General features: G+C 39.4%; 1 protein-coding gene across 1 annotated transcript in view; it reads right to left on the minus strand.

Annotated features, from left to right (window-relative positions):
- The window catches only part of PXT1 (peroxisomal testis enriched protein 1), a 51,087-nt gene that overhangs the window by 12,025 nt on the left and 15,513 nt on the right, over nt 1-23,549 (minus strand). Inside the window, 2 exon segments of the mRNA XM_082732231.1 lie at nt 8,764-8,808; nt 8,811-8,937. Of these exon segments, the coding sequence (XP_082588357.1) occupies nt 8,764-8,808; nt 8,811-8,937 (172 nt within the window).

A 23,549-nucleotide genomic window follows, 5' to 3' on the forward strand; every position in this document is an offset into this window, starting at 1 on the left:
TATGCCACAATGTTATAAAAAATATTATAAGATTACAGGAAAGAAATTATTTTTTAAAGATTTTTTTTAAATTTACTTGACAGAGAGAGAGCACAAGTAGGCAGAGGAGCAGGCAGAGGGAGTGGGAGAAGCAGGCTTCCAGCTGAGCAAGGAGCCTGATGCGGGGCTCGATCCCAGAACCATGGGATCATGATCTGAGCTGAAGGCAGATGCTTAAATGGCTGAGCCACCCAGGGGAGACTGGGTGACTCAGCCACCCTAAGGAAAGAAATTATTAAATCAAAGCTCTAAAATAACCATATATCGGAGAAGTAAGAGGTCTTGTGACAAGATGACAAAAATGAATTAAACATAAAAGTAAAACTGTATTTTCCAAGAATTGAATTTTTAATATCCAGAGGGAAAAAGGATATCTTGCTCTGTGCTGAAAAGTTGTGTGAATGTATATACGTAGATCTCCACACAGTGTTCTGAAAATAAAATCATAGTCTGAAAGGCCTCCTGGGAAATTTGGGACAATCATGTGGTTAATCTTTTGCAAGAATAATTCCTTCATAAATCAAATAATAAGCCTCAATGTATTGAAACTTTAAAAAATATTGCTGTGGTGAGAATCATACCTAGAAAACTTTGTCCCTTTAGCTGCACTTGGGAAAACTTTCAAGCAAACATACTTCTAAGGTTTTATAAGTGTTTCTTTGCTGCTAGCTATACTGTGACTATTTTAATTTCTCCTATGGTGATCGTGCTTTCATAATCTTGATTTTGTTCACTAAATATTTAATAGAGTTCTAGAGACTTCTGGCTCAAGCCTGGACATAAGCATCAGCCTCCCATTGCCCCTAATCCCTCCCAAAACACCACCAAAATGAATGCATAAAATTAGAATAAAACCACAACAGTGAAAAGAATGGGAGATGGATCAACAGCAGATGAGAGATGTGTATGTGTTTCTGGAAGGCAGAAAGCGGATGAGGCAAGATATGGACAAATGAGCCAGGCAGAGAAAGTGCCAAGACCTCACCACAGGAGCTCCTGAGGCCTGGAAGCCTATTTACTGCACTAAAACCCCAGGGCCGGGAGAAGGAGACATGACCTTGACTGGAAGGCTGATGGGGATCAACTGTACCACATGGTACCCTTGACACCCCCAGGCCACTATACCCAGCACAAACTTCAGGCAAGAAAAACCCAGGCCACTCTTCTCTAATGGAAGAGAACAAATCTTGTGGAGAAAGCCAAAGCTTCTTTATGAATGTTGGTGCCTCAAATTAAAGGTTTCCTTGTTGCAGCATTTGGAGGACCTAGGATGAGAAAGTGAGCTCCCTGACTCGTGTTCCTAAAGTCCCCCTAACTCAGAGCCCTCCTATGCTTCAGTTTGAGTCCCCACTCAATGGGGCACTAATTAATCATAGTGGTAAAATTCTGAAGCCAGATCACTTGGGTTCAAATGTAAAATCCACTATAGGTAACACTGTGTAACCAGGGACAAGTTATTTAATCTCTCCGTGCCTCAGTTTCTCCAACTGTAAGAAGGGAATAGTAATGTATTATTTCATCAACCATAAGATTTTGTAATGTCTCCAAAATCAGAATGTGTTTTATAACCTATGGCATGTCATATTTCAATGACATTTACCTTTTAGAAGTAAACAAAATGATGGTATATTTTACAATTGATGGCATATTATTAAACCTAATGAAATAGCATAGTAAGTCTCTCATAGAGAGTTTGGGAGATGACTGAATCAGTTCACAAGGAAGTGTCCAGAACATAGATAGACACTACATAAATGTTAGCTACTACTACTACCTCCTTCATACTCACACAAAAGCAGAAAAAACCCACACCAGCTACCCAGTCCATAATCTCTTTAAAATAAAGGATCACTAGCAATTGAGAAGGACCACAAAATGCAAGAGAAATATCAGAAAAACAAAGAAAACTAATCCTGAAGAATACATGTAATTCAGGGAATGGAAGAGAATGTTTGCCAATTCTAATATATATATTTTGAGAGATTTAAGACAATATTACATTCAAAAAAAAAAAAGAAACTGCTATGAAGAAAGAACAATCCTAGAACAAAATCTTTCCAATTTAAAAAATATGATCGCCAAAATTCAAAAGACAATGGATGGTCTGAAAAAATTAAGTCAAGGAAATCACTTGGGGAAAAAAAATCAGAAGGTGAAAAATATACGAGAGAAGAGATAGGTAATATAGAGGGTCAATATGGAAAGATGAGCATTTGATTTATGGGATGGCCAGAAAGAGAGAAACAGAGGAGGAAAATTTCAAAGCAAGCAGTGTAAGAGAGCTTCCCAATGCTGAAGGACACCAAACATCAGATTAGAAAGTCCCCCCAACTCCGCACCCTGCCACACACATACACACACACACACACACACACACGCCCCTCCAAGTTCCCAACACAGCAAATGGGGAAGTAAAAACCTCACCTCCAGAACATACTAAAATTTCAAAACACTAGGCATAAGAGACACTAAAAATTTCCAAAGAGAAACACAGGTTAGTTTGGCCACTGACTTCCCAACTACAATGCATACTAGAATATAAAGGAACCATTTTGCCCCCAAGAATTCTATAAAAGATTATTTTCCACCTAGAATTCCATGTCTAGCTGAACTCTCAGTCACACGTGAGAGGCGAATGAAGACATTTGAGAGGCTCGAGAATTTTTCTCCCATACAAAATTCCTTAGGAGGGAGTATTCCAATAACACAGAGTATGACTAAACCAAGAAAGAGAAAGAAGATTTAGCAGAAGGTGAATCCAACCCACGTGAAGGAAAGTCCCAGGATGACAGTGGGACAATAGGCCCAGAGAGAGACTAGATGAGAGCCAGAGAACAGCTCTGGAAGAACAGACCCTTGAGCAAGGGAGATTTAGTAGAATAACTGGTATGGAAGAAAATTGGGGGAAACTCAAAGAAATGGAAACTATGAATCATGTGGGAGAAGAGAAGAAAAGGGAGTGAGAAAGTCCAGAAAGCAATAAAAGGTCATGCAGGAAGTTTATGGCCTGAATGTGAAGCAAATTTTAATGTGGTTTAAATTGAAAATAAAGGAATCATTTTTTAGGTCCTTTCAACAGGATATTCCTCTGTGTTCCACTTAATAGTACTCTACCTGTATGACTGGACAAGGTTTCAAACAATCGCAGGTTTTGTCCCTTGTTTTATGACTGGGAAGTTATTACTCTGAGGGAAAAAGTCATTCTAGCACATATGGATTTTATTGCTGGTAGCCAGAACCCCTAATCCCAGAGCCTTGCATAACCTTTTACCTTTGGATACTGACACAACAGGTGGACAGAAATGAGTGTGAAGATTCTGAAGTCTTGGCCTCTCTTCATGAGGGACCATCTGCTTCCAAATTGGAAAACAGATACCTCCCCTTCACAGGGACAAACCACCTTTTCCAGAATGCAAGTCCTCATCTCAAACTCAGCGGGACCTTTTCTTTTAGTTGAGGAAGGGAACTTCTTTTAGGAGAGCTTGAAGCCATTAGCTAGTACTTTGAACATTTAAATCTGTGAAATGCAAAATCAACAGTCATTGCCTCATCTCACAGGACATCAAGTCAACATATTATAGTTAAATGTTCAATGGCTAAAAAATACCCGAGCTGAATAATAATTTCAAAACAGTTTGCCTCAGTTTAGTGAGACTACTGGTCAATCTCAGAAAGGCTCAAAGTCTCTCACCAAGGACAAACTGCTCTTTTTAAAAAGAACTGCTGATGTCACCCAGGATTGAAGTAAAGCAAAAGAAAATTGGCCATGCAGGAAGGCTGAACAGAAGGAAGTTTGCATGACAGTGAAGTGTGAATTTGAACCACCAGACTAGATGTAGCATCAAGAAGTATAGACTACTCGGGGCGCCTGGGTGGCTCAGTGGGTTAAGCCACTGCCTTCGGCTCAGGTCATGATCCTGGAGTCCTGGGATCGAGTCCCGCATCGGCTCTCTGCTCTGCGGAGGGCCTGCTTCCTCCTCTCTCTCTCTCTCTGCTTGCCTCTCTGCCCACTTGTGATCTCTCTCTGTCAAACAAATAAAATCTTTAAAAAAAAAAAAAAAAAAGAACAATGGTTGCTTGCAATAAGGAGTCTTCAGAGTGGGAACTGAACTGACAGGGAACAAGAATGCAAGACTCTTCACCATATGTCAAAATTTTCATATTCTTTAATTTTCCACCCATGAAAATATGTTTTTATAGGCAAATACTTCTATAGCACTTAATATCTTAGTCATTGTTAAAAAGCCATTTAAAATTAGTAACCATTTATTATTAATGTATTAACATAAATACTCAAAATTTACTTTAGAAAGTATCTCAAGAGTATCATAACTCTATTGTGGTTATACAGGAAAATCTTTGTTCTTAGGAGACAAATTATTTAGAAATGGAATTATTTAAAGATGAAGTTAGTAGGTCTACAACTTTATCTCATAACTTTCTTTGTAGCAAAAAAAAAAAATATGTACATGTGTTTGTGAGTATGTGTGTATAGGGAGGTAGAGAAAGAGAGAGATAAAAAGATAAATCAAATGTGCTCCCCCCTCCACCAAAAAATGATAAATCCATGCAAGGGGTAAGAGGCAGAGGGAGAAGCAGGCTCCCTTCGGGGCAAGGAGCCCAACAAGGGACTCAATCCCAGGACTCTGAGCCAAAGGCAGTTGCCCAACCAACTTGAGCCACCCAGATGTCCCTCATTTGTACAACTTTTTTGCATACTTTAAATTTTCTAAGGTAAACATAAAAGAAAAAATATCTCAGGAAAGTCCTTAAAAGTGAAATAGAACATTTTTACTTAGTTTCTATAAACCCTTTGGACTGATTTTCAAGGTCCTTAGAATATATCTCAACTCACCTCTCCAGCCTTCTTACTCTATTTGACCAAATTTTACCTTTGAATCACAACTCAAAAAATACTTTCTCAATATGGCTTTTTTGAATCTTCCAAAATAATGTGATCTCTCACCACTGTGAATATCTATAGAGCTTTTAGTTCTACTGAGATACATATTCTAAATTTTGTTATAATCATTGAATGTTTTGGGATGCCTAGGTGGCTCAGTCGGTTGAGTGCCTGCCTTCAGCTCTAATTATGATCCTGGGGTCCTGGGACTGAGCCCACTGCGGGCTCCCTGCTCACTGGGGAGTCTGCTTCTCCCCCTCCCTCTGCTTGTGCTCTCTCTCACTTTCTCTCTCTCAAATAAATAAAATGGAATCTTAAAAAAAAATCATTGCATGCTTTTATTATATAAAACAAGAGATAATGTATATTAGATGTGTGTATTATATACTTACCTACTGTACATGGTCTATAACAGTAATTATTAGTTATGAGTTACTCCCTAAGAACTTAACAATTAAAAGAAAAAAGAAGTGTCTTTGATAACTTAGAGGCCAATATAATTTATGTGTAGTGGAAATGAGAAATGGGCAGTCACTGGAAGAGGAGAGACTATCAGCTCTCCCCTGCCCAAAAGGCTCCCTTTGCCTCCTTCAGATCTCAGTCCAGGGTTAATCTTGAGGGAAGCCTTCTCCCAACTCCCTGCTAGATCAAAGCCCCATTACAGCATCTGGACCTATCTGCCTCCTTTACCCCACAATATGCTCCAGGATGGAAGGGACTGTTAATGTTTTTGCTCACCACTGTCACCCCAGTACCTAGCAGTGTCTGGAACTTAGTAGACCCTGGTTTTGTTTTTGTTGTTGTTGTTGTTGTTGCTGCTGCTGCTGCTGCTTTTAATTTGTAAAAAAAGAAAATGTGTCCCTCTGGAGAAAGAGGACACTTGAGACTTAGAAGAAAAGAGAAAGGGGCAAATGAGCATCCAGGCACTCTCTGAGGGAGAAAGAGGCTGAACAACTGGATTCTCTACTGACTTCTACAATCAATATATCGCATTTATACTACCTACATACACAAGCATACGTACACACACACACATATACATAATTCTACCCTTTCCTACCAGTAATTATTACATTTTTAGAAGTGGAAAAGCCCTCTTTTTGCTCTTATTACGTTGTTTTCCCCAGAGTTTCTGATTTCCCTTAAACAACCTATCAGGGTGGTTTCTCCGATTTCCCAAGATCCTACGCATCTCCTCAAATTTTCTTTTAAAAAGCGGTTTTAGGGCGCCTGGGTGGCTCAGTGGGTTAAGCCGCTGCCTTCAGCTCAGGTCATGATCTCAGGGTCCTGGGATCGAGTCCCGCATCGGGCTTTCTGCTCAGCAGGGAGCCTGCTTCCTCCTCTCTCTCTCTCTGCCTGCCTCTCTGCCTGCTTGTGATCTCTGTCTGTCAAATAAATAAACAAAATATTAAAAAAAAAAAAAAAAAGCGGTTTTAAATTCCCCTGACAGAAATTGTGTTTTCTTTCTCCAAAGAGTTATACTTTCTTTCTTTTTTTAAGATTTTATTTATTTGAAAGACAGAAATCACAAGTAGGCAGAAAGGTAGGCAGAGAGAGGAAGGGAAGCAGGTTCCCTGCTGAGCAGAGAGCCCGATGCGGGGCTCGATCCCAGCACCCTGGGATGTGACCTGAGCTGAAGCCAGAGGCTTTAACCCACTGAGCCACCCAGGCTCCCCAAGAGCTATACTTTCAAACGTGTCTATTTCCCCAAAGTAGCCGAGACATTTTGGCTTCAGCGAGTCGCTAAGGACTGGGGATTTCCACTTTCAGTCTGTGCCCAAGAGGCAAAGAGGGCATAAGGGGATCTCTCAGTGACCAGCTTCCTCAGTAGGAGTTTTAGGTGAAGTAGTACTTAAGCCCCCCCCCCCCCCCCCCCCCCGCTTTAGGGTTCCCAGCCAGAGATCTTCCGCAGATCCTCTGCGCGACTTCCTCGACCTTTGCGGGACCTGCAAGCCGTTGACCGCGCGGCCAATCTGTCCCGCTAGAAAGCGCGCGCTCCAGCGGGCGATTTTGGCGGCAGAGGTCACGTGGTCCCGCTGTGGCCAATGAGGGGCGCACACAGCGCTCGCGGCGGCCAGAATCGGTCTCCCGAGCGAGCAGGGAAGCCCCTGTCTAGCTGCTGGCCCCCGGCACGCTCGCGGGAGCTCGGAGGCTGGAACGCGGGAATATACTGCCCCACGCCTCCCATTACCCTGCGGCTGGGCGTTCCTGACGCTGTTCTGACACTTTCAGGGCCCCCTCTGTCTCCACGCCTCTAAATGACCTAAAATATGAGGGGACAAACGCGCCGCCGCTTCCAGAGCCGGGAAGAGAGTGAGAGGGTGGTGGAGGGCTTATGTCCGCTTCCACCTCACGCTGACGGATCCCTTGTTTTTCTAACACGCCGGTGGCCCGCCCCCTGCCCCCGACTAAAATTCCTGTCACAAATAAGATTTCGCATGCAGGGTAAAACGAGAGTTCTAGGCGCGAAAGCAAACGTAAATTAGGTTGTTGGCTGTTACTGTATAACTCAAACGTAGGGGCTTTATTCTTCACCCTGCTTCTGTTTTTGAGGGAAACTCTAATTTGGATTAAATGTGGCAACCGGCCACAGGGTACCTCAGAAGTTGCTTGAGGAAGGCTCTGTGAGTCTCAAAGGGTATAGTTGAGTGCGGAAACACTGGGAAAAGTTGATAATAAAACAGAAGTTCCAGAATAGTGAAAACGATCGCACAACTTGATGAATATGCTAAAACCATTGGTTTTGCCCTTTAAAGGTTTGAAGTTTATGGTGTACAGATTACATCTCAATTAAAAAAAAAAAATCTATGTTCTAGAAGATATTCATAGGTGACAGAATCTCAGGCTTTGAGAAATCATTGTTGACACCTGCGCAGATCAAAACTCAGTTATTTTAGTCAATACAGTTATTTCTGGAAAACGTGCCATATTTGATATGTGGCAAGAGGCTATCACGATGCCTGAATATCCACTTTCTCAGTGGCATATATTCTTTTAAAACTGGAGAATAGTCTGAGATTAGCTTTAATTATTCCTTCCAGGTGTCTAGCATATTTTTTTTTTTAATTTTATTTATTATGACAGAGAGAGAGATCTCAAGTAGGCAGAAAGGCAGGCAGAGAGGGGTGTGGGGAAGCAGGCTCCCTACTGAGCAGAGAGCCCAATGCCAGGCTGGATCTCAGAACCCTGAGATCATGACCTGAGCCGAGGGCAGAGGCTTTAACCCACTGAGCCAACAGGCGCCCCTATCTAGCATATTCTTTTTTTTTTTTTTTTTTGTCTAGCATATTCTTAATCTAAAAGTCTAAAACCCCAGAAATTTAGCTTCTTTAACCCCAACACCCTAGTGCCCTTCAAAACATGAGACTTTAATTTTCCAACACTCACGGACATTTAGGAATCATGCAAATTTTTGTAAAACAAAAATTCATGTTTATATTTCCCTCATGTTCTTTCCTATACTGGCAAAATCAAAGAGGAACCGAAACTGAATTTTCTCTACTTAACAATATTGACTTTGTCCGGTCAAGTTAAAGACAAATCTCTATTAGAATGCAAATTTGATCTATTTTAGTTAATTTTGGATCATCTTAATGAGTTGTCACATCAACAATTTAGAGCTAACAGACCCTAAGAGACTTATGAGGCAATGTCAGTCTTAGATTTTTACCACCTAAGAACATTAATGAATGACTGACCACTATCTTCTTACAGTTAATGTTTAAATAATCTATTTAAGGCCCGATTTTATGTCCTCAATACCAAGAAAAACACATGCTAAGTATAATATTTATCTTAGCTTAATGCAAATAATATCTTACATGGGTTCCTTGACATGGCTGAAACTGGCTGGGAGCTGACAAGTCCATCATGTGCTCCTGAAAACTGTATTTCACCCACAGGGATTTGCAACAATTTGTTACTTTGGGAGAGGCATTCAGAAGTTCTTTAGGTTCACAAACAATGGTATCATGTTTTTTCTTCATGTTTTTTCCCTGTTGAAAAATACATCTTCAGAAAATTTCCCCCATCAGTATATATTCAGTATGTTTGATGAATATTGGTGTTCTAACAATACAAACAGCTTTTATTCTATATATCTAAGGGTTATGGTTTTGAGTGGAAAATGGAACAGAGTAATTAAGGTCTTTTTCAACTTAAATAAACATCTTTCTATATTGTTGGTCTTTAGATCTGCAACCACATCACATCCTCATCTCCAGGGAGTTTTTCTTCATTTTTTTCAGTAGCCACATTCTACCAAGAGAGTAGTCTAAATAAGTATGCATAGAAAAATGCAGACAAAATGGCATAGTCAGAAGAAAGTAGATTTAAAGCCTAGAGATGGGGAGGGTTGGAGATCAAATATATTTTTGTCCTACTTCTTTGCGTGTATATGATTTTGTATTCTTTCTTTAATTCCCCATGTACACATAGTCCATCTCTACACATGGTTCATAGTCTATCTCTACAACCTCTAATGAAGACTGTTCTTCCGCCCTACACCTTTTTTCTAATACGGCAGCACCAAAACAATACACTGAAGAACTGAACTAAGACTTTCATTGTTTACCAGTGCACTTAATTCTCTTGACTTAAAGGTTGAGGGGTGCCTGGGTGGCTCAGTGGGTTAAGCCTCTGCTTTCAGCTCAGGTTATGATCTCGAGCCCCACATCAGGCTCTCTGCTCATCGGGGAGCCTGCGTCCCCCCTCTCTCTGCCTGCCTACTTGTGATCTCTCTCTCCCTGTCAAATAAATAAATTAAAAGAAAATCTTCAAAGGTTGGCCACAGTTTCACTTTGTAGTTTACCCTCTAAATCTAAGCACTTTAATGGAAGTGGAAGAAATGGTTAGAAGTCAGACAATAAAGAACAACTAAAGAAAGTAACAGAAGAGGACTTCAGGTGCCTTACATCAATGCTATCCAATAAAAATATGTGCATCACATATGTAATATTAAGGTTCCTAGCAGCTACACGAAACAAATAAACAGAAACATGTAAAATTAACTTTAATGATATATTTACCCAAATATATTCCAAAATAAATCCAAATACTATTATTCCAATGGGTAATCAATATAAAAATTACTGAAATATCTTATATTCTTGTTAATGTACATCTTCAGAATCCAGTATGTATTTTACAATACATCTCAATTTGGACTAGCCATATTTCTGGTGCTCAGTAGCTACCTGTGGCTAGTGGCTGCATTCCAACTTTAGACAAAGAAGCAAGAAGTAAAAACAAACGACTGAAAGATAAGCAATGAGCAGTTATCCCAGCTATGCAAACCAAGAGGAGGTGGGAATCAGCCAGTAGAATTCTGACTCATTCTTTTTCAAATTTACTATATTTTCCAGAGCAGAATGCTACTTGAATATTTTGATTTTTACAATGTGGGCCAGATGAGGGAAGAGGGAGCTATGCTTTGAAGGGCTGTGGGTGCCTGGGCCTTTTTGATACCTTGGGAAGCTTCACAGTTGGTTTTTTTTTTAATCCCTGTGACTTCTTTATTTTATAACTGAAAGTTTCTTTTTCTTAATCCCCTTCATCTATTTTAACAGTTTGGCATTTTAACTATATGCATCAGACAACCTTCTGATCCTAATCTGATTTCTCAAGTACACTTTCCATTGGAAAAAGGACATGCTCTCCAGCTAATGCAGCACGGCCAAATTAGCCCTGAATAAAATTATTAAATTACTAAATTAGCCAAAGTTGATGGTCAAGATACAGTTACAGGCTTGTTTGTTTGTTTGTTTGTTTGTTTTTTAAGATTTTATTTAATTATTTGAGAATGATAGAGAGCATGGAAGGTTGTGCAGCAGGAGGGGAAGAAGCAGGCTCCCCAGTGAGCAGGGAGCCCAATGTGGATCTCAATCCCAGGACCCGGATCACAACCTGAGCTGAAGGCAAACTGTTAACTGACTAAGCCACCCAAGCACCCCCAGAGTGAGGTTCTTATCTGAAAGAGCTAGCTGATAGCCTTTCCCATCAGCCCCTTGTGAAATTATCATTTTGTACTGTGTATTCACATGACATTGCTAGATAACTGAGAAGGAAATATCTAACCATGGTCTTTCAAAATAAACAATTAAGAATGCTGGAATTGGTTTTCCCCAAGTAGGTTTTTATTATAATTTTTCCCAAACAATTCTGCAGGATGTTAAGAAGTATTTATTGAAAAATAATGAATGCTAATTATATTTTTCCATCTAAAGTTTATTTTTAAATATATGTAAGAAAAAACACTATGCTCTTTTTTATAGTTGTTTGTATAATTAGATAATTGCCTTTGGGAAATGATGTGCCTACCTGAAACACCAGGAAATCCCAGGATTCATGAAAGAACAATAATGGATATGCACATGGAAGCAAGGCAGCTACTGAGCTGATGATGTATTTGTCTATTTAATAATCATTGGTTTAAAATACCATGGAGGGGATGCCTGGGTGGCTCAGTTGGTTAAACAGCTGCCTTCAGCTCAGCTCATGATCCCAGCGTCCTGGGATCAAGTCCCACATCGGGCTCCTTGCTCGGCAGGGAGCCTGCTTCTCCCTCTGCCTCTGCCTGCCATTCTGTCTGCCTATGCTCGCTCTCTCCCTCTCTCTCTCTCTGATAAAAAAAAAAAAAAAAAAAAAAAAAAAAAAATTCTTTAAAATACCATGGAGGACAAGGGGAGTTAGAGAGGAGAAGGGAGTTGAGGGAAATTGGAAGGGGAGGTGAACCATGAGAGACTATGGACTCTGAAAAACAATCTGAGGGGTTTGAAGGGGCGGGGGGGGGGCGGCGGTTGGGGGAACCAGGTGGTGGGTATTGGAGAGGGCATGGATTGCATGGAGCACTGGGTGTGGTGCAAAAACTATGAATACTGTTACGCTGAAAATAAATTTTAAAAAAGTTTTTTTAAAAATAATCATTGGTTTACTGTCTTATTATTTCAATACATATTTATGATATTTTTCACTTAATAAATTATGTTATCTACTTTGTTTGGAGGTTGTTCTGATTCAAAGTATATATCAGGGAAGTTTTATCATTTCTTGCAGCAACTAATTCATGTATGGATTTACATTCTACTGTCTATGTGTAGTAGGCTGAATAACCATCCCCCAAAGATGTTCACATCCTAACCCCCAGAACCTGTGGATATTTTATCTTATGTGGCAAAATGGATTTTCCTTATGTGGTTAAGTTAAAGCTATTGAGAAATATCTAATCATCCTGAGTTATCTGGGCACAACTTAATCTCGTGGGTCCTTATAAGAGGGAGGCAGAAAGGTCAGAGTCAGAGAAGGAGGTATGACAATGGGAGCAGAGGTCAGAGTGTGTAAGAAAGATTCTATGAACCAAGAAATAAAGGCAGCCTCTGGAAGCTAAAGAAGAAAAACCTGGAAGCAAAGAAATGGATTCTCCCCTAGAGCCTCCAGAAGGAAGGCAGTCTTGCCAACCCATTTTCAACTTCAAACCTCCAGAACTACAAGATAAAAAATTTGTGTTGTTTTGTCACTCAGTCTCTGGTAATTTATAGCAGCAGAAATAGAAAATTTATACACTATGCTGATCAGAGTGCATATTACTATCAGTACATTATGATCTTAAAAGTGTCCATATAAAGTAAGTTTGGAAATGGACAAGAGTCATTTTATAGTGTTTCTATAACAATAATTAGACAATCATAACTAAGATCATGAAACTTTAAATACTTATTGGTGGTATCAACTGTAAATCCAGCTATTTTTTTTTTTAAACTAATCTCTACATTCAACATGGGGCTTGAAGGAACTCACAACCCCAAGATCAAGAGTCACATGCTCTACAGACAGAGCCAGACTGGTGCCCCTAGCTACAAATCTTTATAATGAGTAATATATGTTGATCAACAATGAAAAATATATATTTAGGGATGCCTGGGTGGCTCAGTCAGTTAAGCATCAGCCTTTGGCTCAGATCATGATCCCAGGGTCCTGGGATCAAGCCCTGCATTAGGCTCACTGCTCAGCAGGGAGCCTGCTTCTCCTTCTGCCTGCCACTCCCCCTGCTTGTGTGCTCTCTCACTCTCTCTCTCTCTGGCAAATAAAATATATATATATATTTAAAATATATGTACATAGCCCCTATTAAATGTTAGGCATTGCACTACACACTGGGGATATAGCAGTCAGCAAGACAGAAATGGTCCCTTCTCTGGTGGAGGTAACGGTCTAGCAGGGGAGGCAGACATATATACCTAATTAGAATCATGATAGGTATTTGAGACTGAATTATAGTGAGTGGACCTAACCTAGTCTGGGTTAGGAATGATGTTTAAGCGGGGACCGAAAAGATGACTTGGAATTGGCCAAGATAGCTGAGATAGTCCCCATATCACTACTCCCAAAAATAATGAGGAAAAAGAAAATACAGGTTTCATCTTTATTGAACTAGTAGTCACCCCAAACCATAATGCATGAAAATGGAAAATGGATTGAGGTGGGTGAAGGACTTAGTCAGGCCTAAGTGGTTGGAGAAGGAGAAACCAAGGAGAAGCAAGGCGGGTCACCCTGAGGAGCCCTGGAAAGACTCATGAACTAGAAGTAGGTAAAGTGCAGAGAAAAGTTAGAATGGAGATGGGAAGGGGTGTAATGCTGAAAGGAGATTTGTTTGAAAATCCGTTTAACAAATGGACAGATCTCCCATGTTGTCATTCCACCTGATATAATCAGCCTACTGCTTTTACCTCCATAAGAAACAGGAAATGCCACCTTTGGAGAAAATAACCCAAAGGAGTTATAGTTGTGGCAACACAAGGCATAGATCTGACTGAAAGAAAAGAGGAATTAAGTCTGAAACTGAAAATGAGGCACCCAGTCTGCTTCTCCGGCTCACAGAACTCTGCCACCAAGTTCTACTCTCTAGCAAAGAATAAAAGAAAAAAATGAGCCATGCCAGAAAAAAGATCCACAAATACTGACATTTGGAAGTCCCCAAAGGAAAAGCCTTTAATTAACAAGACTCAGACACAAATTAGGGCATCTGCTCAGCTTTTAGGACTTCACTCTTAAAATTTGAATGATAAAAATCACCAGATACCAGAGGGAAAACTTCAACATGAAAAATTTAAAAAACCTTCCACATATAAGAATCAGGGAGAGAAAAAGAATCACAAACAAACAAAAGAACAAAAAAACCAGAGACAATGCAGGGAGCATAAAAATACTTCAAAGAAAGACACCTGGGTGTCTCAGTTGGCTAAGCGTAAGCATCTGCCCTCATCTCAGGTCATGATCCCAGGATCCTGGGATGGAGTCCCACATCAGTCTCCCTGCTCAGCGGGGAGCCTGCTTCTCCCTCTGCCTGCCACTCACCCCTGGTTGTGCTCGCTCGTGCTCTCTTTCTCTGACAAATAAATAAAATATTTTTTAAAATACTTCAAAGAAATTGTAGTGTCATCAGAAAATTATTGTATCCATGAAACAAGAACAGGATAAGAAAAGAAAAAATCATCTAAGAGCAAGGAAAGCAGCTGAAAATTACAAATACTAAAATTCAGTAAATTCAATAAAAAACTATATATTGAAAAATAAAGATAAGTCCTCTGAAATAGAATAACCTTAGAAGTTGATACAAGTCAAAAAAAAAAGTCATGAGGACATTCTACAAAAATAACTGGCTGGTCTTTTTTAAAAAAATTAGTCTCATAAGGAGATAAAATAATAGGCAGATGGACACCATTGCTCTAGATTTTAAAAAGCTAAAGAAATAAAACAACCAAATGCACTGTGTGAACTTTGGATTCTAGCTTTAAAAAAAAATAGAAAGAAAAGAAAAGAAAAACTATTATTAAAAAAGTTATTGAGGAATTATTGTTTCCTTTCCTGAGCACAATAATGCTATTACAGGCATACAGAGATTGTCCTTATTTTTAGGAGTTACATTTTAAAATATTTGGAAGTGAATATCATGTTGTCTGCCCACTTTCAAAAGGTCAGAAAAATAGTTAAATAAATATATAAAGCAAATATGGGGAAATGTTGACAATTCCTTAATCTAAGTAGTGGATATATTAATGTTGATCATATAGTTCTCTCAACTTTGAAATTTTTCATAATAAATTATTACAAAAATAAGATAAATATGTCAAAATGTTGATTATTGTTGCATCTAAGTAGTGGTTACATTTTTGTTGAATGTATCATATCCTCATTTTTTCTTTGTGTTTGAAATTTTTCAGAATAAAAACTTATGGGTAAAGGTCATGAGAGAGATCTAAAATTTTATAGACCTTTGTGTTAATTCTGTAAGAGTTGTGGCCTCTTTTGTTGTGTTTACCATACAACGTATTTTTAAAAATTTGTTATTTAAATTCAACTTAGTTAACATAGTGTATTATTAGTTTTAGGGGTAGAATTTAGTGATTCATCAGTTGCATGTAACACCCAGTGCTCATTACATCAAGTGCCCTCCTTAACATCCATCATCCAGTTATCCCATCCCCCCACCCACCCCTAACCCCTCCAGCAACCCTCAGTTTGTTTCCTCTTATGGTTTGCCACCCTCAGGGGTTTTTATCTTATTTTTCCTTCCCTTCCCCTCTGTTCATGTTTGTTTCATAAAATCATATGGTGTTGGCTTTCTCTGATTTATTCCACTTAGCATAATATCCTCTAGTTCCATCCGTCATTGCAAATGGCAAGATTTCATACTTTTTGATGGCCAAGAAATATTTCATTGTATATATAATCTGCATCTTCTTTATCCATTTATTTATCTCTTGATGGACATCTTAGCTCTTTCCATAGTTTGGCTATTGTGGACACTGCTGCTATAAACATCTGGGTGCATGTGCCCCTTTGAATCACTATGTTTGTATCCTTTGGATAAAAAAAGAGGATACCTAGTAATGCAATTCCTGGGTCATAGGGTAGCTCTAGTGTTAACTTTTTGAGGACCTTCATACTGTTTTCCAGAGTGGCTGTACCAGTTTGCATTTCCACTAACAGTATAAGAGGGTTCCCCTTTTCCTGCATCCTCACCAACATCTGTTGTTTCCTGAGTTGTTCATTTTAGCCATTCTAACCAGTGTGAGGTAGTATCTCATTGTGGTTTTGATTTGCATTTCCCTGATGCTGAGTGATTTGGAGCATTTTTTCATGTGTCTGGTAGCTATTTGTATGTCTTATTTGGAGAAATATCTGTTCATGTCTTCTGCCCATTTCTTGACTGGATGTTTTGGGCTTTGGGTGTTGAGTTTGGTAAGTTCTTCTTCTTTTTTTAAGATTTTATTTATTTATTTGACAGACAGAGATCACAAGAAGGCAGAGAGGCAGGCAGAGAAAGAGGGAGGGAGACAGAGCCTCTGCTGAGCAGAGCCCCAGTGAGGGGCTCCATCCCAAGACCCTGGAATCATGACCTGAGCCGAAGGCAGAGGCTTTAACCCACTGAGCCACCCAGGCACCCCCTAACTCCTTATTTTTAAAATATTGATGTTTGGTTGATACCACGCCAGATATCTTACAGAGTGTACCACAGGTGCCCCAAGTTTGGTAAGTTCTTTCTAGATTTTTGGATGCTACTCCTTTATCTAATATATCATTTGCAAATATCTTCTCCCATTCCATAGGTTGCCTTTTAGTTTTGTTGACTATTTCCTTTGCTGATGAAGTCCCAATAGTTCATTTTTTGTTTTGTTTTCCTTCGACAGTGGCCTTTTTTTTTTTTTAAGATTTTATTTATTTATTTGACAGAGAGAAATCACAAGTAGATGGAGAGGCAGGCAGAGAGAGAGAGAGAGAGAGAAGCAGGCTCCCTGACGAGCAGAGAGTCCGATGCGGGACTCGATCCCAGGACCCTGAGATCATGACCTGAGCCGAAGGCAGCGGCTTAACCCACTGAGCCACCCAGGCGCCCCGACAGTGGCCTTTTTTGAAAATAATTCAAAATAGAATGAAGTTGTCAATTTGACTGGATGAATCCAGTCAAATGGGGTTGCTATTATAAGTCCTAATCATATTGAAAATTAGTTAATGATATAATTGAAATCCTCCTTAGTTTAAGTGGAACTGTTTGGGTGTATAAAGGCCAAATGAAATCAAACCTATATTTCAGATATCCAAGAGAATTTGGCATATAAGAGAACTAACAATCACTAATATTTATAAGTTTATTAGGCTTACAATAATGCACAAGTACTTGAAAAGTCTTGTCAGACAATTATGGCATGTAAAAAAGAAAATAGTTTAAATGAATGTGATTTGAAAAGATTTCTAATTAGTTAAGCAGCAAAAGCCTCTATTCAATCAACTACTAAAATGTGTAGACTTTCAACCAAAGTAATAAAATGTATCAGCTGAAATGTTATCATTTTCTTTTTATTCTTCTTTTAACAGCTTAGGGAGGTTAATTTCTGAGTAATATTTTTCTATGGTTAAAACCCTTCTTGAGGTTATGAAAAGTCAAACATATTGAAAAGAAGAAAAAGAGAAGACTAGAGGATCTAGAAAGTACAATATCTAAATAATAGGAATTGCCGGGGTGGAGGAGAGAAAAACACAGAGAAGGGAGGGGCTCATCAAAAGAAAGAAGTAAATCAATAATGATGGGGGTGGAGGGCATAACAAATTATTTAGCAATGATTGCTTTCAAAATTATGCGCCTGGATTTTTTTTTTTAAGATTTAATTTATTTATTTGACAGAGAGAGACACAGTAAGAGAGGGAATACATGCAGGGGGAGTGGGAGAGGGAGAAGCAGGCTTCCTGCTGAACAGGCAACCCAGTTTGTGGTTGATCCCAGGACCCCGGGATCATGACCTGAGCTGAAGGCAGCCACTTAACAACTGAGCCACACAGGTGCCCCCCTGGTTTAGGTTTTTAAAATAAAAAATAAAAAAATAAGGAAGCAAAGCAAAAGGAAGCCAGTGTGATTGAAGAATAATGGATAAGTAGCCTCCAAAAGAAAAGATTTATAGACAGGAGCCAAATCATTCAGGGCCTTATATGTCCTGCCAAGAGCTTTAGATTTTATCCCAAAAGAAGTGAGATGGGGTGCCTGGGTGGCTCAGTTGCTTAAGCGTCCAACTCTTGATTTTGGTTCAGGTCATGATCACAGGATCATGAGATTAAGCCCCCAGTTGGGGCTCCACACTAGACTGGGGCATGCTTGAGATTCTCCCTCCCTCTTGCCCTGCTCCTCCCCTGCTCATACTCTCTTGAAAAAAATAATAACAATAAAAAATAAAAGAAGTGAGACATTATTTGTGGGATTTAAATAAAGGAGTGACAAAACCAGATTTCTGTTTCAAAAGACCACTCTGGCTACTGAATGGAGGGGGTTTGCAAACAGACAAGAGATGACTATATTTCAGTAATCCACTAGGGTGGTAGCAGCGGAGATGGAGAAAAGTGGTGACATTTGAGAAGACTGAAGTAGAATTGACTGATTAGGATAAGTAGGATAAGTAAAGTCTAGGGAGTTCAGTTAGTTAAGCTTCTGCCTTTGGCTCAGGTCATGATCTCCGGGTCCTGGGATCAATCCCTGAATCAGGCCTCTGCTCAGTGAGGAGAGGGCAGATCTGCTTCTCCCTCTCACTCTCCCTCTGTGCTTGCTCGCTCTCTCAAATAAAGTAGAGCTTTTAAAAAAGAGAGAGAGAGAGAGAAAGGATGATAGGGAGATGCCCAAATTTTTGTTGAGCAAGTAAGTGGATTATGGTGGCATATTCTAAACCAGAGAACTCCAGCACAGAATTGACATTTTGCCTTGTTTGGTGATAGGTTTCATTTGGGAGAGGGGTATTGGTGACAGGAAATGGTAAGTTGGATATATTCAATGATGTCTCTGAAAATCATTCAAGTAAAGAAGTTAAGTGAGCATTTGCCAAGACAAATTTGGAGCTCAGAGGAGAGATCAGGGCTGGAAATTTAAATTTGTGAGTCATTATCCTAGAGAAAATGAAAAATGCAGTGTAAGTGAAAAGAACACCCTTACGTTCAATCACTAAAGAAATATTTAATAAATCCCTACTATGTGCTAGACACTATGCTAAGGCACTAGGTTATAATTGTGAGCAAAACCTTTACGGTACAGGATATATAAATGGACTCCACGGTGGGCAGTACAAGTCCCTACAGGGTGTTGTTGAAAACAGTGTGGCGTATTTGTATAGTGATATTAGTGGGGGGTTATATTCAGATTTAACACGTCCAATCAGGTATCATAGATCTACTCCAATGCATGCCAAGATCCTGCCCACAAAAAAATTGTCCTACAACCTATATGCTATATTTGTACTATTCCTCTAGATATTCATGTAGGTTAAAAAATATATACATACATGTATAATTACCTAAGTTTAGAATTTAAGGCTGTTTCACATATAAATCCAAAGATTTTTTGCATGGGTTTTATAAACACTGGAGTTTCTACGAATGCATTACAGTATAAATGCAGAGAAATCAAGAGAAACATACTTTTATTGCTACTGTTTTTCTGAACTTTGCCAAAATTCGTTTACTTTATCAGAAAATTAGATCATAGACTACACGCCACACATGGTAATCAAGTTCCTAATTTAATATACCTTATCAGACTATATTTGTGGCTGTCACATTTCCAGTGATTCTATGTATAAGTGCAACCAAATGACTACTTAATTGAGTTTTCTCTTGTATTATATCTGAACATGTATTGAAAAATATATATACGGTAACTGCTATTGTAAATTACTTTCCTTTCTTTTTTTCTTTTCAAAGATTTCATTTATTCATTTGACAGAGAGAGAGACAGAAAGCACAAGTAGGCAGAGTAGCAGGCAGAGGGGGAGTGAGAAGCAAGCTCCCCGCTGAACAGAGAACCAAACATAGGACTTAATCCCAGGATCCCAAGATCATGACCTGAGTTGAAGGCAGATGCTTAATCAGCTGAGCCAGCCACACCAATTAATTTCCTTTCATTCTCCTCTATGAGAAGATAATTATATAGATTTTTTTTTTAAAAATTGGATTTATACATAGTTCCTATAAACCATACATGTCATTCCAGGATAGAAGATGAGGTGTGACAACACTGTTGTTGTTGTTGTTGTTTTTTTAAGATTTTATTTATTTAATTGACAGAGAGAGATCACAAGTAGGCAGAGAGGCAGGCAGAGAGGAAGGGAAGCAGGCTCCCTGCTGAGCAGAGAGCCCGATGCGGGACTCGATCCCAGGACCCTGAGATCATGATCTGAGCCGAAGGCAGTGGCCCAACCCACTGAGCCACCCAGGTGCCCCAACACAGTTGTTTTAAAAAGTGACTTTCAGGGATGCCTGGATGGCTCAGTGGGTTAAGTGTCTGCCTTCAGCTGAGCTCAAGATCCCAGGGTCCTGGGATTGAGGCCCACACTGGGCTCCTTGCTCAGCAGGAAGCATGCTTCTCCCCCTGCTTGTGCTTGCTCACTCTCTGATAAATAAATAAGTAAAATCTTTAAAAAAAAAATCAATCAATCAATCAATAACTAAAAAGTGACTTTCAAAGTGTCCTAAGGCCCTTATATTGTCCCAGAAGAGGTAAAAGTACAAATGTAAATTTATGTTATACTTAGGAAGTTACACTTTTTATATGATATAAAATCAGATCTGTATGAATGGCTTCATGAAGCTGTGACAGTAATGACAGTGTGCTAGCTCCAACCTGGGCCTGAAGGGGCCTAGTGTGTGTCCCTGTTTGCCATTTTGTACTTCTTGCCATCTCCAGGAGAAGAGTTTTCCCTAGATAGCTGTTGCCCCTCAAACTGAGCACCAGAAAGAATGCCAAACAGAAGCCAGGAAAATGCCAGTAGGCTAGAATAAGGGATTCTTCCCCCTCTCTTTTCCCAAAGAAATGAATTAGCAATTCTTTATTCCACTCCCTATTTTCCAAATTTTCTAAATGAGCATAAATTACTTTTCATACTCAGAAGATAGAAAGGTTACTAAAGAAATGAAATCATTAACTCTTCTTGCAATAGAGTAATGCATATTTATTTTTCCTAGGACAGAAATTTATTAGAGTGCACACTGAGGGCAATAAACGTTTGTTGATGAAAAAAGGAACCCTCTTAACTCTTCTCTGCTGGGCAAGTCTGTTTGTTCTTAGTCTTTCTCTCCCTAAGACCAGCTTTCTCCTTTTCTTCCACTTCCAGTTTCTCTCCTCCTGACTCCTCCTTCTCCTTCCCTAACACTTTTTTTTTTTTTTTTAAGATTTTATTTATTTGGGATGCCTGGGTGGCTCAGTTGGTTAAGCAGCTGCCTTCGGCTCAGGTCATGATCCCAGCGTCCTTGGATCGCGTCCCACATCGGGCTCCTTGCTCAGCAGGGAGCCTGCTTCTCCCTCTGCCTCTGCCTGCCATTCTGTCTGCCTGTGCTTGCTCTCTCCCCCTCTCTCTCTCTGATAAATAAATAAAATCTTTAAAAAAAAAAGATTTTATTTATTTATTTGAAAGAGAGACAGTGAGAGAGAGTATGAGATGGGACAAGGTCAGAGGAAGAAGCAGACTGCCCGTGGAGCCAGGAACCTGATGCAGGACTCGATCCCGGAATTCTGTGATCACGACCTGAGCCAAAGGCAGTTGTCTAACCAACTGAGCCACCCAGGCACCCAGCTTTTTAAATAACTCATTCTCTATATTGTCCCAGCATTTTGTAATTTTTTTGAGGGCGGGGCAGAGAGATGGGGAGGGAGAGAATCCATAAGCAGACTCCCTGGCTGAGCACAGAGTCCAACTCAGGGCTTTATCTCAGGACCCTGAGATAATGACCTGAGCCAAAATCAAGAGTCAGATGCTTTAGTAACTGAGCCTCCCAGACACCCTCTTCTCTAACTGTTCTTAGTCACTCTTCTTTTCCTTCTCTCCAGCTCTAATTTTTCTTCCCATATTTCTCTCCTTTTCTTTTTTCTCCCTTTTCTCTTTAATTCAGCATTGCCTCCCCCCTTCTTTCTTCTCTCCTTCTTCCATGGGAATTCTACCTCTTAGCCACAATAAATAATTATTTATAATGTTTATTGAAAGTTCATTATTTACAGAAATTCATCCTGTTTTTAGTGTTTGAATAATTTTAAAATGTAAAAATAGATCAATACTTGTGCTTAATTTTTTTAAGTTTTTTTTTGATGACACATTAACAGCTAAATTAAATTCCTTTTTCATTATATGTGATGATTTTTTGACTTTTCGGCGGTTAGTGATTCTAGGTGAAAGTTTCACTACCTCAATTTATGTCTCCAAAGAAAAGGACTGTCCTCCTGTGACCTGACTTATTTGGACAGACAATATTTACCAACATAACCAAGGTCATCTTTAAGAAGCTTTTGGAACCCAGTCCAAATTCCACCTCCTGACACACCTTCTTAAATATGTATTTCTACCCAGGTAGAGAATCAGGTTACAGAGTATTCATTATAGGCAAACCCGGAAGGGAAAATAAATTATGACCATGAGCTGATCACTCATCCTCTTTGGATCTTAGATTCCTTCTTAACAACTGAAAAACCTGACACTTATGATTTCTAAGGCCCTTTCCACATTTGGCATTTCATGGCTGAATCCCAAACCATGAAATTTCTAAAAGGGAAACATGAAACCCAAGGGGTAGAATTTTCTCAGTAATCCTAGAATTTCAAAGCTAAATTGGTTCCATGGAGTTCACCTAATGTGGCCTAAAATAACTTCATCTCTTTGAGCCTTGATTTCTGTATCTGTAACATGGAACTAATAAACCCTGTCTTGCCAGGCTGCTGGGAGACTTAGAGCTACTATCTGCCTACTGGTAAAAAATAAGACAATAGGCGCAAAATGGGCTTGCTTCTGCTAAACCCCACATCACCAAATGGAGCCATAATTACAGGTTTGGCTCTCTCAGGAATGAAATCTTAAACCAGTCAGTCAGGAACCACTGATCAGCACTAGTGAGGTAATCTACCTAACAGACCCCCACCCTCCAAAAACCCACTAAAGGAAAGTAACTTTGCAACAACCAACCTGCTTTTCGTGCCAAGTAATAACTTCTTTGTTCCTGCTCCCTTCTGCCTATAAGTCTTTCATTTTTACAACTCCACAGAGCTCCTCTGTCTACTAGAAAATAAACTCTTAATTTTTTAACTTATGTATATTTATTGAAGACAAATTGACATACAATATTGTATTAGCTTCCAGTGTACAACACAGTGATTCAATATTTATAGACATTATGAAATGATTACCACAGTAACTCTAGTTACCATCTGTCACCACACAAAGTTGTTATAATATTATTGACTATATTCCCTACCCTCTGTTTCATCTCTGTGTCTTATTTTATAACTGGAAGATTGTACTCTTAATCCCCTCACCAATTTCATGTGTCCCCTCCTCCCTCCCACAATCTTCAGTTTGTTCTCTGTATCTATGAGTCCGCTTCTGTTTTGTTTTATTGGCTCATCTGTTTCTTACACTCCACGTATGAGTGAAATCATACAGTATTTGTCTCTCTCTTATTTCACTAAACATAATACTCTCTAGGTCCACCCACATTGTTGCAAATGGCAAGACTTCATTCTTTTTTTATGGCTATAAACTCTTAAAATTTTTAATGTGCCTCGGTTTATCTTTTAACACTACCCTATGGAAGG

This window comes from Mustela nivalis, assembly GCF_964662115.1.
Source record: "Mustela nivalis genome assembly, chromosome: 5".
Taxonomy (NCBI): domain Eukaryota; kingdom Metazoa; phylum Chordata; class Mammalia; order Carnivora; family Mustelidae; genus Mustela; species Mustela nivalis.